We start from the raw sequence: 16,243 nt of genomic DNA on the forward strand, positions 1-16,243 counted from the left end.
TGGATAACTAATTTGAAATATGACTGAAGGGTACAGTATACATTGCTTTGGTGTGCTAGGTTTCCAGACTAGAGAATAATCTTCATTCTCGTGCTGACGCCACAAAATACCGGGATGATCTTTTTCCGAAGGGAGGGAGGGAGATGGCAATTCTCAGGAATACCTCTCCTGAAGATGTGGAGAAAACGGCCCCGGCGCAAGGTTTGAAAATTGAAAATTGAAAAAAGTATATGCTGGTTAGTTGACATTTTCTCATGTTGCTGCCAATAATAAAGATAATAAACATTGCTTGGGAACCTCCGAACCTTCATTCCGAAGGATGAGGAGGCAGAGGGAGCACAGTCACCACAATGTCATACACTGTGAGGTGGAATTCATCAGTCCTATTATCTTGCTATAACATGTCGTAACATATAATCAACGAATCTATAATCAGTGGGGCTTATGTCAGTCAATGAAGCATGTATGTTAGAGTTTCTATACTATGAATTCCATCATAGAATGGTCCCAGCACAACAAAGTCGAAACGACGACTGGAGTGCCATTCCTCTCGTTTCGGCTCAATTAATCAAATATAAATCATATCCACTATGTCGCGATTTTCATTTTCAACGTTTCGGTATCGTGTGAGTGCACCATCACAGGTCGCCCGTAGTATCAGAACCGATTAAAATTCAGCTTATGAGGATGGCTCTTTAATTAGCGGCATCGTTATTCTCGGTAGCCTCAGCGGTAACGTGTTGGCTTGCTGAGCTCAAGATCGCGAGTTCACATCGGGCCCAGGACAATAAGCAATGTGGGGTATAGGAAAACATTGCTTCAAACATCGTGTGTCGGAGATTCCCGGCGCGCACGTCAAAAGAACCCCAGGTGGTCGTAATTATCCGCAGCCCTACCCTGCGGCACGTGCAACGTGTCGCCATACTGTATAGACGGACGAGCGTTACGTGTAACATCACGGCACCATTATAATTTGGAAGAGCGGTCATCTCGCTATTTTTCGAGGCCTGAGTTTCACGACAGAAGCGTGCAAATGAACAGCACCTACTGTTAGCTTATCATGGGGGAGCCAGCCGTTTTTTTTTCGTTTCATTATGGGAAATTTAAGGAGAGGTCAGCTAGACAAGCTGGCTTGCTACTGCGAGCTACCTGACAACTAAGCAAACCAGCCGTTTTATCATCGCACACCAATCTGTGCATCTCCTGTTACTGTCCTGAGACAGCGAGATGGTGGTAAAGACATCAAGAAAAAGTGCATATCACTGATGAACAGCTTGGAATGCATGTCGCACCTATATTGCAAATACTCACTGAGTTGCAAGGACCACACCAGAGTAAACAGTAACGTTGTCATTTCAACGAGTGAGGAAAGGGCTATTTAGTTACTCTACAAAGGGCTATATAACCTATATATAGAAAAAATCAAGAACAGAGTACATTGACAACAGATATTTGACAAGATGCAGAACAACAAAAAGCACGTCAAATCTTGCCAAATATCTGTTTCATCATGTACTGCGTTCTTGATTTTTTCTATATCTTACCGTGTGCCCACCTCCGTTATGTATAAGGCCTTCGGGCTCTTGACGTATTAGAAATAAATAAATATATGTTCCATATACATTATACCATACGATGACCATACGATGTGAAGTAGGGAGAACAATAATAATGGTGCGTAAGGTCTGCCTCTTAGGGAGAAAGATAGGCAAAGACAATGCGTTCGATAGACGCAAAATCGTCACTCATGCTTCACATGACGAAGCACGCCGGCCTTGCCTTATCGCACGGTTCATAGTATAGCTCTTGGCTGTGGACCGGTGGACTGTGGTTCGATAATTGTTAGAATTCGCTGCAGGGCAAACGTTGATTCTGCAGATGACAATGAGCTAGTCATGTCATGGAAAGGTTTGAAGGAGGTGATTTGCATACAATGCCGTGTGTACGTTCACATGTTGCTGTTTACTCCTTGTCGAGTGCTATAAATGACCTTACAGTATATAGCTTGTCACGGCTACAGTGACTGTGGAAACTTTGGTGGCAAATTACGCTCTGTGACCTGTTCATGTGGCAAATAAAACATTCCCTTAGGGGACACAGTATTTAGAAAATACTCCAGCGCCGTGTGGCCGGACCATCGTCAAGCTGTACTTTACAGCTTTTTGTCCGTGCCTCCACCCCTGATTGGTGAAATAAAAAATGAATTGAATTTTGGGTCGATGTTAAATGAGCAAAGTAGTGAGATTTAAAATTCGAAAGAATTGACACTTCAAACCCGTTCCGTTGATCAAGCAGTCCCTGAGAAGACAGGCCGCACGACCTGGCTACGTGACGGCTCGCTCACATGATACGCCCTCCTATCGGTATTTTGAGAACGTAACGAAGTTTACCACTGTTCACGTGCCAACGTCTTTGTAACAACTTGCAACAGTTTCCGAAAACATGTCAATCGCGAGATTCCTTTGGAGTGCCTGAGTCACGTTGCTGATATCTCATTGACTGCGATACGGTGTCCGAATGAAACCATTGACGCCCTCCAGACACTTTTTCCGGAACCTAAAGAATATTTTGCCTCCTCGGAACGTTTGTCCTTCATGCTAATATGCTGAACAGCTATAGCTCTGTCCTTTATACAGCGTCACACTTGCACCGGGCTCTTCTGGGTTGATTGTTTTCAGTGAGTGCATGATGGCATCACGACCAGTTGTTGCTGCCACTATCTATAACGATGTACGTCGAGGATGACAACCAGCAACTGCTGGGTGATAACCCATCGCTACGCGTGATGTTTATCGGAGCCAGGAAAGAAATCACGTTGAATAACCACGATAACTGCATACATTCGATATATTTCGCTTCTCGTCAGTGCTCGCGTTCCAAAGCTGATACAGTGAGTGCATAACAACAAGTGACACACGCAAAAGTTAAATGTAGATGATTGTCTGTACAAGTCTTTGTTCCAGTTAGTTCCAGATTTGACACTTAACGTCAGGGTTCATGCCGGACTTCGGCTGACAGTTGAAGGCTTCGTTGAACTCCAAGCTGTTCATCAGAGGAATGTTCACGCTAGAAAATAGTGAAAAGAAATCAATGCAGCTGATGGTGTGGCACAACTACCAAGGCAAGTTCTAGAACATTCATTCGTTGATATGAAGGACATATCCGAGCTTCATGACTTGTTTTGCTGCTGCCTTGGCTCCATTATCTACACTTCTAGTGGTGGTGAGAAGTAGGATTTAAAAAAAATTCTACGTAACATAGTCGAGGGTATGCAGATTTCCTTGCTCACAATGACCTGTGAGGGGGTAGGTCATTTCAAGCGGTTTTCAGAAGCATCACTCAAAAAAACATGCTGCTTCCAACGCTCTTGAAATAGTACATGGTCAGGTGTTTAATCACTCTCCTTGGACAGTTCCCCTTTTGGTCCCCCTCCAAAAAAGGAAAAATTCTTCAATGGCTTTCCAGATCAGGTCAGGCCACGCCATATACTACTATTAAGTCCACAAGAACACCACCACCTATTTCCGTCCACGGGAGGCCTAGGACTGTGGACCGGACTATCTGGAAGTCATCTGGACATATTCGATGTAAACATATTCACCTTCTCTGAACAAGCATTGACTCATCTGGGTCAGCTGGAGGACTCTGGCAATAACCCTGCAAACATGTTAAGAAATATGAGTCGAGGTCACTGGTTATTAACTACTGGACTTAGTGAACCCTTAATAGTTACTTTCTACTACCGGTAGCTCTGGCAACTATGAAATAAGGGTAGTTAAGAAAACTAGGAAACACAGCATTCGTGCTCAACAAAACTGATTTGTTCTATGGCTCAAGGAGCTTGATCACTAGGTTCATTGCAAGATAGACACATATGTTGACGTAACCCCGGGGCTTAATTGCATCTGTGTGCCACAGCCGAGCGTACGTGACAGTTCATTAAAAGAACGACTTCTTGCTTAAGGCTGTACGTATTGCAAGGAAATCGTTACCCGTGCATAGTTTATGAAGAACAGTTGCCTCGAAGTTGTGTTTTCCAGCCCGGGTAAACGGTAGTCTTTCTCGAAGTAGCGAACAGTAAATAGTTGCTCTTCAAAAACCTGCAGAAGAAACAGTTGCTGTAAAACCTGCGATGATCAGACGTGTCGTCACAGCGAAAAGAAGCCTAGATATGCATGCTATACAAGTCAAGAGCGCTAAGCTATTCAGCAGTACATTGCTTATCAAACAATGAGTGGCTCACGAGACGTGGCCATGAGCTTGCCTTGTAGGAAACTGAAATCGCTGCATTATCCGCTACGCGCAAATACATTCCCGATGTTTCCTAAAAAAGAAAAAGAATAAAGGACCCGTGAATTAACACTTCGATGCATCTTAAAAGCATTAATTACATTTTTCTGTTTGTCGTACTGCTTGCCCAAGCAGTCGACCTTTTGCTGGTAGCCGTCGTAACTGGACTTTGTCCACGAAAATTCACGGTGATAGTAATAACCAGCTGCGAAAAAAAAAGACGCGCGTACATTTCACTGCGTAATGCACTAATGGCGAATTCGGGTGATCATTTCATGGCAACACGGCCCAGCGCTCGGAAATCGCTCGGAAATTGCCCGCGCTGGATCACGTGACCGTTCCCACCCGAACACGCAGTGCCAGGAATCTAGCGGATTTAGCCGCTTGGATCACGCTAGGGGACATCGCGATCGTTCTTCATCGGGTTTCGTCGTCTGCTAACCCACGGGAACTCTGATGTGCGGGCCAATGCGGGCCGTCGTCACCCTTGCAGTGCGGATGTGACGACACCGGATAAAGTGGGGCAACGCGCTGCCCGGTCGGAAAGCGGCCGGGCGAAAAAAGTGCTAGATGGGAAATTCCGGGCGCTCGGAAAGCGCCACGCGAACATTCGGGATTCCTTCACTTTGGCCTAGCGAACATGACTGCTGATGTTCTGAGGCTGGAACACGAAAATGATAACACTGGATCTGAAAAATGATCACACGAATTCGTCATAAATGATCAATGCCGTCAAAAGTCCGACGCCACAGCCTGCATGGCAAGCAGAGTTCGACAGATTAGTGGTCTAAGCACGACGTGTCATGCCTGTTGTTGCAAGTTCATTTTTTGTTGAGCCATCAGTGTTGGTCGTGGAGCAACGTGTTTTGTTTATCGATAGCTCCTCAGAAAACAGTACACTAACAGATAAGAGTTACTAAGAGAAATCGCATGTATGCACGCTACTTACAGGGACTGGCGATTACTCTGTTGTGAGGCGCAAGAGGCTCTATAGGTAAATAATGTTCCAGAGATATGACCCAAATATGAACTTACCACCTTCAAATGTTGCTTCAAAAATACATGCTGCAATCCGCGGTGCTATTCTTGGTATGTGGAACATACTGAAATCGAACGTGAGCGCAAAGTGAAATACTCAAGAGAACATCGGTGCCCATTTACTTTTCTTTCATTGAAGTGGGTATGGAAATATCGAATAATCCCACCGGTATATCTGTAACGAAAAATTTACTTTACTCTGCTGCGTTAGGGTTGATAATAGACTGAGCAACTCACAGATAGCCTGGTCCAATACAATATATTCACAATCTGTATCGAATATGGAACCTCTCCACCTGAAACGTACAAAGGTACTTTCTGAAAGTACATTCTATGGTATGGTCCCGCATGCCTATAGTGATAGTGAGAGTGATAGTGATGGCCGTGAACGCCAAGTCAGCGTTTCTCGAACTCCTCGTTGTGTCGGAACAGTTCACATGAAAGCTCGCATGAAGTCGTGCAAACGCTTCTTCAAAAATCTTAAAGGTTGGCTGAAATACAAAAGGTATTATAGCAATTGAGGAAGCAATAAACGGGCCGATGAGTAGCGCCACCGCTACCCTCCAAATGCGGCGCTGGGAAGGGGTGCCTATGATTCTATTTAGTAGGTCGTTTTCACCCACGTAGATAAATATTAAACCACGTTTCACTGAGAAGTACCGTTGGCTTCGGCACCTTGTGGCCTCTCGTTGCGTGGTATACGATTCAAAACCTTACCTTCCGTTGTGATAGAGTGCCGCCTTTCGTTTCCAGGCGTTTGCGACGTACTTGGTGATTCGCAGGAAATAATCTAACGCATCATTACGGAACGGCACTGCGTTGTTTAACTGTAAAGGAGGAGTCTTAAAATTTGAGATCATAGAACACGAAGAGGACTCACCGTGTTGACGTATCCTTGAACATTGCTGCCAGTTGCCATGTGCATAGGGAAGTAAGTATAGATACGAGTGGTTTTCAGCTGGTGAAAAAAAAAAAAAATATGCGTGTTACATACGGTGAAGAACGGTATATCTGTAGCGCATGTACCTTAGCAGTGACGATGGATTGGGTCCACTCATCAAGGAACGATGCGCTGGGAATTTTGTCTATAAAGGCGCTCCGCACCTGTTCGGCCATCACGTCAGCCTGTACGCAGTGGTAGACAACCTCAGTGTTGGCTTAAGCCAAGGCTTACCAAGAAAGGCAAGTGCTATATGTTTCAGACAAACGTCTTGGAGACCCCTACTGTTAGACACGGTGGACTGAATTCCCGAGGAGTCGTACTAACATGAATGGTACAAAGCTGACACACACCCTAGCTCCACTGTCAACAAGTTTGCTCTGCAACACGAAGAAACCAGTACAAATACGAAGTCGTGAGATCATGGCGACCACGTGGCCCTCCAACACGAGCAGTCCGGAGCTGTGTGTGTGTGTGCGCGTGTGTATGCCAATTGTACTGTCCGTGTTCCTATGGCTCTGATCTCCACAAGGTGTGTTTATACCAACAAGCCAAGGATGCGGTATATCAACCATGGCGAACTCCCACAAACAGCATGAAGAGAACGCAAAAGAAACGATTTCCCCTGCTTTTTACCAGGCAGTCCAGGGGCCATAGTAGACATCCTTATTCGATTTGTAAGCCATTGGTGTTTTCAGCCTATTCGTGGGCTTCAAGTACCCGTCGGTTATTTATTGAAAAGAGGGGACAAACAATTCGGAAGTGGGCTACGGTGTTTGTTCATGCATCCATTGTTTGTTGATTGTGCAATAATTGTGCATCTTATTGTGCACCGTTATTGTGCACGGACAGTCTTTGAAAAATGGCAATGGTTTTACAAATCGAATAGGTTTACATATCGAATAAAGATGCTACCTTTTACCGTTCATACAGGCGACCTAAAGTGACCAGGCCATACTTACCCAAAGCTTTTTGAACTGTTGAGCATCCTGCAATGGCTTTTGGAAAGCCGCGGTCATAATACCGGGCAGAAGTTCGTTGGTCAAGTGGAGGCAAACCCTCCATTTAGGAGGCGAGCTCCAATGTCTTCCTGTCAAGGTGAACAGAGTGACATCAAACAGTTCTCGAACTCCAAGGAAGGGTGCCATGAACACCATCATATGAAAGCCCACGTAATGATACAGAGGAATCCTGTTAAAGAGAGAGCGTGCATAGGTCATGTACGTTCTTGTTGTCGTTGTACAAAAGGCAGTGCGGTGTAGCAATGGATACTTACGGGCTGGACGTCAACAAGTGAATCAACGTGGTGTTAATGTAGTAAGGCGACTTTAGAAACACTTTCGACGTGGAGGTGAGAATGGGATAGGTCACGACACTGCTGATAAGCTGCGAGAATACCGGCATTGGTGAATTGGTTGTTCTAGCTCGTTATGTGAGGCATCAGGAGTAAGGCATGGAAATTGCTCTATCACATCCGTGTTAATCGAACCTTCAACCAGTTGGCGACGTTATAGCGACAACATTTCTGGCAGCAAGACACATTCTTTGATAAGTTTTAGGTGTATTTCATCAGCAGGATTGAATACAGCGAGCATATACTCCCCCTACGTCTCCCTTACGGTCATTTCCAGCCAATGCATACCACCTCCTTGCGTCATGCTGGCATATGCTTGGTTGAATTCAGCTATTCAGCCATGATCAAGCGTGTTTCGATGCCCTCCATATGATACATTATTCAGTCTCTTACCTGTTTCAGAAGCGCTATTTGATAGTACATAACGTATTCATAGTCTTGTGCTCTTCGTGCTGGGTGGACATGCAGTGTGCTTCCCTGGGGTAAGGCGTTATCAATGTAGCAGAATTCGTTCGAATTCGAACTTTAGGGAAAGAGTACCTACCTCCGCTACCATGAGGCCAACATCGGCTATCTGTCCGCAAAGAGTTGAGTCAGGCTTTCCTTTCGTAAGCCGCACATACAAGCAGACCTTTTTCGTGAACTCTGCTTTAGCTGCAATTTTGTCTTTTTTGATCATCTTCCGACTTAACAGGATATTTGGCTCGTCCAACTAAATAACGGGTAAATAATTTCGGTAAGAAATGAGATGTATGTAGGGAGACGATTACTTACGGAGACTGTGCGCAGCGCATAGTTAGTGGGATCTGGATGCATTTCAAACACGATCAGGGGTGCTACGCCAAGTTTGCCCATTACCTCCGCGACTGTATCCAGGACGATGTCTGACGTCACTTGTGTTCTAGAACAGTCGAATCCCAAGGACGAAAATATGGCTGACATGTTCGATGGTGGTGGGGTACCTGCGGAATGTTGCCGGTGATCAGAGATAAATGGAGACAGGACATGTGCCACGAGCCAGTACTGCTTGCGACAGAGTTGTTCTGGAACCGCCTGTCAGTAGTTCTGCAGCCCATATTGCCTTGGTTGCCTTGGAAAATGTTCCAACATCGTATTTAAAGAGGGACCATACGCTGCACGTGTTTGTTACTCGAAATAAATACGCTTGCAACATACTGGAGAGATTTGGGATGAGATACACCTCGAGGAGCTGATACTATTTAACGGTAGCAAGTACGTAGTACATGCTCGTGGGCACGGGCAAGACAAACAGCATTGTGGCCTCGAATTGCACGACCAAAAAGCAACAGGAACGTACTTGTCGATGACTTGCACGAGCTCCACAGGTTTACTAGAGGCGATAAAGTACCACCTATTGTAAGGGAACCTGAGAAGAAACAGCGTTTGATGAAACTACAGTTCGGCAAGCAGACGGCAACCCACCTTCCAGGACAGCTTTTATTTTGCTTTCGATCTCCATCGAGAGCATCGTGTCAGAATCCAGTAAATTACTTGTGTTGCCCCACATTTTGTCGCATACATAGCCGTAAAAATTATTGCAGGGATCGTCAGACGAATTAAAGGTGTCTGCTAGTTTCGACCCTACACGAAAGTAAGTGGGTGATTCCAAAAACAGCAAACACCCTGTTGCTGCAGCACTTACCTTCACCAAGGCAGAAGGACGTGTTGCACAACTCGAAATCAGTCGGAAACGGCTTGGAGGCCCCTGGCTGAAACAATTCCTTCATCAACTACGCTGCACTAAACCACCTTCAACGTGTCGAAATTACGTTCCCTATGGATATCCATCTAAGCGCACTTTTATTTTTCTTTCGGTCGGGGTTGAGATTGACTAGAAGGGCACTTCATGCTGGTTCTTTGACAACTTCTACAAGTGGTAGAACGTGGCTAAATGATCGTCGATCCGACTACTTCCAATTGCCGGGTCATCAACATAATGTTCAGCGGAATTTTCTAATTAATCCTTAATATACGGCAAAGCACGGGTAGCATTTCGTGGATACCCCTTAGTTCATATGGTAGAGAATCAACTCGGATGGCTTTCATGTTGAAGGAGCCTTGAAGTATAGGTGTCGCTGAGTGCTGCACCTAACTTGAGTTTCTTTTCTTTTCTTTCAATATAATATCACTGCTTGTGTTATGGGCCTGGTGGCATTGATCTGACATTTTTACGAACCAATACAGCATTATCGCATAGACTGCTTGTAGACGTGGACGTTAACGAGCGCTACTGTGGCTACCTCGTGCAGCACGAAGAGACCCTTCCAGAGCATGACGCATACTACTCATTGTGCGAAGCGTAGCAACATACCGTGATGCCTGTAGACATCGATGTCATTCCTGTGACCCCGCTTGCCATGCTGGTACTGGCGGAAGCCGGAGGACCGGACGTTGTGCTTGAAAAAGCTGAAGCTATAACGTTCTGGTTAGTGGTTTTGTCAAAAATCCAAGCACTCGTACCTGTGGCGCTGGTCCATTCCGAACTCCACGTAGTAGTAGGCCATGCTGCACTAGCATTTGTAGTAGGGCCAATGGCACTACTTCCAGTTGCAGTACTTGAGCTTTGAAGTATTGTATAACCAGTATGGTTTGTTGTAGGAATTTCAGATATGTTTTCGTACTCTTCTGTTGACGAAATCGTATAACTGGTATCGCTTGTTGGGTTTGCAGTTACATTTTCATATTCGTCAGAAGCTGGACTAGCGGTTTTGCTCGAGCCATTTGCAATAGCAGGCGTGCTCGGAGAGCTACTAGTACTCTCCTGTGTCAAAACTGAAGGACCAGCAGTACCACCATGAGGCGAAGGGCTAGCTGAACTGCCGGGAGTGGTACCGCCTGGAGATGAAGGACTAGCGGTACCGCCTCGAGATGAAGGACTAGCGGTACCACCTCGAGATGAAGGACTAGCGGTACCGCCTCGAGATGAAGGACTAGCGGTACCGCCTCGAGATGAAGGACTAGCGGTACCGCCTCGAGATGAAAGACTAGCGGTACCGCCTCGAGATGAAAGACTAGCGGTACCGCCCTGAGATGAACGACTTGCGGTGCTGCCCGGTGCTGAGGGACCAGCGGTACCTCCTGTGGAGGAAGGGATAGTGAACACTCCTGTGGAAGCGCTTGCGCTACTTCCGGGAGAAAAAGTACTGGCACCGGTGCTTTGACTAGCTGGGGAAGCGCTGCTCCTTTCACTTGTTCCGGAAGCTGTGCTCATCCCAGTCGTCCAGGAAGGAGTGCTCATACCGGTCTTTCCGGAAGCAGTGCTCATGCCGGTCTTTCCGGAAGCAGTGCTCATACCGGTCTTTCCGGAAGCAGTGCTCATACCGATCTTTCCGGAAGCAGTGCTCATACCGGTCTTTCCGGAAGCGGTGCTCATACCGGTCTTTCCGGAAGCAGTGCTCATACCGGTCTTTCCTGAAGCAGTGCTCATACCGGTCTTTCCTGAAGCAGTGCTCATACCGGTCTTTCCTGAAGCAGTGCTCATACCGGTCTTTCCTGAAGCAGTGCTCATGCCGGTCTTTCCTGAAGCAGTGCTCATACCGGTCTTTCCGGAAGCAGTGCTCATACCGGTATTTCCTGAAGCAGTGCTCATACCGGTCTTTCCTGAAGCAGTGCTCATACCGGTCTTTCCGGAAGCAGTGCTCATACCGGTCTTTCCGGAAGCAGTGCTCATGCCGGTCTTTCCGGAAGCAGTGCTCATACCGGTATTTCCGGAAGCAGTGCTCATACCGGTATTTCCGGAAGCAGTGCTCATCCCGGTATGTCCGGAAGCAGTGCTCATCCCGGTATGTCCGGAAGCAGTGCTCATCCCGGTCGTGCGGGAAACTGTGCTCATTCCGGTCGTCCGGGAAACTGTGCTCATTCCGGTCGAGCCGGAAGGTGTGCTCATACCCGTCAGGCCGGAAGGTGTGCTCATACCCGTCGAGCCGGAAGGTGTGCTTATACCCGTCGAGCCGGAAGGTGTGCTCTTCCCCGTCGAGCCGGAAGGTGTGCTCTTGCCGGTAGTCCCGGAAGGTGTGCTCATTCCCGTTGAGCCGGAAGGTGTGCTCTTCCCAGTCGTCCCGGAAACTGTGCTCTTCGCAGACGTTCCGGAAACGCTGCTGCTCCCACTCGTTGAGGCGAGGCTCGTGCTTCTAGTCGATGACAAGACGCTCGTACTCGCACTCGTTGAGGAGATGCTTGTGCTCCCACTCGTTGAGGCGACGCTCGTTGAGGCGATGCTCGTGCTCCCACTTGTAGAGGCGATGCTCGTGCTCCCACTTGTAGAGGCGATGCTCGTGCTCCCACTTGTAGAGGCGACGCTCGTGCTCCCACTGGTAGAGGCGACGCTCGTGCTCCCACTGGTAGAGGCGACGCTCGTGCTCCCACTGGTAGAGGCGACGCTCGTGCTCCCACTGGTAGAGGCGACGCTCGTGCTCCCACTGGTAGAGGCGACGCTCGTGCTCCCACTGGTAGAGGCGACGCTCGTGCTCCCACTGGTCGAGGAGACGCTCGTGCTTTCACTGGTCGAGGAGACGCTCGTGCTTTCACTGGTCGAGGAGACGCTCGTGCTTTCACTGGTCGAGGAGACGCTCGTGCTTTCACTGGTCGAGGAGACGCTCGTGCTTTCACTGGTCGAGGAGACGCTCGTGCTTTCACTGGTCGAGGAGACGCTCGTGCTTTCACTGGTCGAGGAGACGCTCGTGCTTTCACTGGTCGAGGAGACGCTCGTGCTTTCACTGGTCGAGGAGACGCTCGTGCTTTCACTGGTCGAGGAGACGCTCGTGCTTTCACTGGTCGAGGAGACGCTCGTGCTTTCACTGGTCGAGGAAACGCTGGTGCTTTCACTGGTCGAGGAAACGCTGGTGCTTTCACTGGTCGAGGAAACGCTGGTGCTTTCACTGGATGAGGAAACGCTGGTGCTCTCACTGGATGAGGAAACTGGCTGTTGACGAGCCATCCATGCTAAGTCATGAAGTTGTCCTCCTTTGAGCCGTGGGAGCTCCTGCAGATAAAGCCAGACTTTGTGTCAGATAGGCGCTACTTCCTTGAACTCTTACTGTGTTAAATGTGAACATGTACATAGGCATGTGCGTACAAACAAGCGCATTTTGCAACGCAAGAGCGAGGAAATTCTGCGTCTGGGGAGCTGACAATATCTCGGCAGCAACAAGTGATCCTCAGCATTTAACGACGCGCCTTTCGAGCCTGCTGAAGGTGTGACTATTGCTTTGCTAAAAATCCACATTGGTCAGCAGAATCAATATAGTGAACTAGAATATATTTGCGCAATATACCGAATATGTCGAATGCGCGTTGTCAACAGGTTAACACCGGTTGTTACATAGTGTTCGAACCACGACCTACTAGATTATAGCGACCATATCATAATCGGCAAACCCAATGAGAAGCCCATCCACACGATCCGCTAGGGGCGCTATTCAGCGGCCCGCGAGATCTGCATCATGATCGGACGATGAAAATTTTAATTGTGAACGCGCAGGAGCGAACGCACGAATAGCGTAGCAGACGACAGCAACGGTTCCTATGAAAACGTGTAGAATGATGACGATAATCAAGGAAGCATCTGTCGTGGGACATCCACCGCTTGTACAAAAATACTAAGGTAAGCTAAAGTACAGAGTACTATAGAAATTAAGGAAGCAATAACTGGGCCGATGAGTAGCGCCACCGCTAGTCTCCAAACGCGGCGCTGGGAAGTGGTCCGTATGACACGGTCGCTATAATCTAATAGGTCCCATGTCCCTCATGTCCCATATTTTCACTCGCCGGTCTCGGTGGCTCAGTCGGTGACGTGTCCGCCCGCTCATCCAAAGGTCGCGGGTTCCAACCCGGCCGAGGACGGTGGCAACATGGTGGAAGGGTACAAAATAATTGCTCAGACGCGCCCTCTTCCGCGAGGGACGTTAAACGTGGTGGGCCGTGTACCGAGGTTTCGGCGCACGGAACCCTCAGGTGGGCAAAATGAATCCACAGACCCGACCACGGTGGCGTCGCTCATGATGGCAGTTCCAGCAAAAGGCCACTTTACCCCTCTGAAGGTTTTCAGAGTTTCACACGGGAAATTTCTTACGGTAAAATTTGACAATGTTGTAGCACGTAGAAAAAGTAAACGGTGACCCTGCACCTTTAGGTTAATATGTGAGACAACAAAAGAGATGTGTATGTACATGCGCGACACGTATTTCGGCTTTAAGGTACGGACTGGTCCAGATACGGAACTACATACGGCATTAAATTTACAGACTTACAGTAGATCCTTGAAACAGCTGTTCTCCCAACTCCACCATGCTGAGATTTAAGGCGTCTAGATCTGCTGCCATCGGCGCTCCAGTGGAGCTCTCTGATATGCGGCTGATGTGCACAGTCTGGTTGCTTACAGTCGTATCTAGAATGTGCACAAGAACTTGAGTAGAATATATAACTTAAAGTCTACGAGGGTAGATCAAATATAAACGAGACTGCTGTACGATAGCAGTAGGACTGGTGGTTTTTAAAAGTTGGTGAGTGTTGAAAAGTGAAATAATGCATGGAAGTGAGAGAAGACCATATACAGAGTCTAAAAACATAAGAATTATAAAATTTTGTGGTCTGGAACCTTTTTTATATGCATTTCATTAACACCATCTGAACCACAGAAAAACACGGCCACGCTAAGCCTAACGACTTTGGATGGGTAGATCTTGCGAAAGGTATGAACCTTGGGTTAGGTCAGATAAGCGCATTTTAGTTAGGTTAGGTCAGGCTAGGTTGCACAGATTGTGGGGGGCCTGGGGGGTGCCCCCCCCCACGCACGCACTACGCGGTGCGGGCATGAGACTGCCCGACTAAAGATGGCGGAAATCACTCCCATTGCTATAGTATATCCATTGCTGTAGAGCGCGTTCCATCAATTGGCGCTGCCGCTTGCGCACGTGGTTGGTAGGTGGGTCAGTAGTTACGTGAGGAGCCTACCGTTCCCCAGGGGTCCGTCATACGATGTTGAGAAAGAGGTACACCCGCCCATTGCGCAACGTATTATAAAGTTTCTTGCTCGTGAGGATGTGAAACCAACCGAAATTCTGCACAGATTGACGGCACAGTTTGGGAACACTGTCAAGGCCGCATGTGTTAGCCTGGCATAAGGAATTTGGCATTTGGCATAAGGAGTTTGCCCTGCATAAGACCGTGACGAGGTTGGAAACGAAAGCCCCTGGCAAAGCAAAGCCTCGGCTGTCAGCTGGCTAGGTGCCTAGGTGCTTGCAACTTTTTCTTTTTTCTGGGGGAGGGGGACTGTTTTTTTTAGATTGATTTCTTGCACCATCAACGCTGCATATTACTGTGAACCTTTGAGTGAGGTCAAAGTTGCTTATGGCAGCAAAACGCGTGACCCACCAACACGCAAAGCAATTCTCCTCCATGACAACGCCAGACCGTACACTGCAGCCGTCGCTTGTGCAAGATTAAGGGAAATGGACTGGACGCCACTGGAACACCCTCCCTGTAGCCGTGACTTATCGCCTTGTGACTTTCACCTGCTTGGGCAACTAAAAGAAGCACTGGGAGGCCAACGATTCGACGACGACGCGGTAGAAGAGTTTGTGCGCAACTGGCTGCTGACACAACGCTGATAATGTATAATGCACACTTGGTTTATTTCTTACTACAAATAAACTCGTTTATATTTGATCCAACCTCGTATGAATAACGAAGCATATGGCGGGTTGGTGTTGCATATTTCAGCTTTCATAATTTTACATCTCTACGTCATCATTTACGTATTTTTATCTTTTACTCGATTTTGATGACATAAGGCGCGACACAATTCCACCACAAGTAAAGGCAAGAGATAGCACAAAGGGACGAAAGTCGCAATAACAGTTTGTATAATCCAAGATCTTCACCAGGTGGCTTCTCCGTAACGTTCCCTACTGTCTTAACGAAAAAATAAACAAACGAAGAACAAAGGTCATGGACGATAAAAGTTTCATGGGTGAGCCGTGTCGAGTGGTTACCGCCAGAACGGGATCATGCCATACAATATGCTACAATGCCGTACAGCCCGCGTCAAAGTTCACCTGAAGCTGCCTGCGAAACAGGAAGAGCGCGACCCTGAGAGAGCCCACCGTTATTTCTGCAAAGCACCACCAGGGTTCGCAGGCCCGAATGGCGTTCAAGTTAACTCTAATGCGAGCTGAACTTAGTGGTTTTGATTGCGTGTCTCCATTTACCTACGAGGTAGCTCTTCTGTACGACCAAGACAGCTCCCAGCACTAGTGATCCAAGAACCAGTACGAACGCAACTCCATAGCGCAGAAATTGCCGGCGTCCGACTTCCGACAGTGGAAAGTCACTGAAATTGTGCGCAGAAAGAAAAACTTGCAACGCAACCCTATGTATACGCTAAATTTATAGGCCTGCGTGGTAGGAATTGGTAAAAGCACAGCACACAAGGGCAGGCGTGAACGTATATAGACGTCCTCATGCTTACGTACCTCCTCTGCTCAGTGCGCATCTTGTACGTTGGCAATATCTTCGACGATGCTGTGGCAGGCATTCGAGCAATACGCTCACAACGTCCGTAGGTCGATAAGCTCGTGGAACGCGAGTGAATTGCACGTTCG

At 47.7% G+C, this 16,243-nt stretch overlaps 1 protein-coding gene across 3 annotated transcripts; it reads right to left on the reverse strand.

Moving 5' to 3' along the window:
- Window positions 1-2,831: 2,831 nt before the first annotated feature.
- LOC135368681 (mucin-22-like) lies at window positions 2,832-16,237 on the reverse strand. Of its 3 annotated transcripts, none has more exons than XM_064602124.1 (24): window positions 16,115-16,237; window positions 15,851-15,972; window positions 13,892-14,028; window positions 10,104-12,624; window positions 9,955-10,055; window positions 9,286-9,352; window positions 9,066-9,224; window positions 8,941-9,009; window positions 8,397-8,584; window positions 8,167-8,334; window positions 8,016-8,099; window positions 7,545-7,654; window positions 7,231-7,459; window positions 6,355-6,453; window positions 6,209-6,286; window positions 6,046-6,155; window positions 5,566-5,624; window positions 5,452-5,503; window positions 5,329-5,393; window positions 4,392-4,495; window positions 4,265-4,324; window positions 3,993-4,100; window positions 3,602-3,657; window positions 2,832-3,066 (listed from the first exon to the last, which is right to left on the reverse strand). In XM_064602124.1, exons 1-24 carry the CDS (start codon window positions 16,174-16,176, stop codon window positions 2,964-2,966), a joined length of 4,911 nt encoding a protein of 1,636 aa, XP_064458194.1. In that variant the 5' UTR covers window positions 16,177-16,237; the 3' UTR covers window positions 2,832-2,963. The 3 variants fall into 3 exon arrangements, with proteins under 3 accessions (XP_064458194.1, XP_064458193.1, XP_064458195.1); XM_064602123.1 differs by having other exon boundaries at window positions 5,326-5,393; XM_064602125.1 differs by lacking the exons at window positions 2,832-3,066; window positions 3,602-3,657; window positions 3,993-4,100; window positions 4,265-4,324 and having other exon boundaries at window positions 4,403-5,256; window positions 5,326-5,393.
- Between the last annotated feature and the right edge of the window lie 6 nt (window positions 16,238-16,243).

The sequence above is a fragment of the Ornithodoros turicata genome, chromosome 9 (genome assembly GCF_037126465.1).
Source record: "Ornithodoros turicata isolate Travis chromosome 9, ASM3712646v1, whole genome shotgun sequence".
NCBI classification, from domain to species: domain Eukaryota; kingdom Metazoa; phylum Arthropoda; class Arachnida; order Ixodida; family Argasidae; genus Ornithodoros; species Ornithodoros turicata.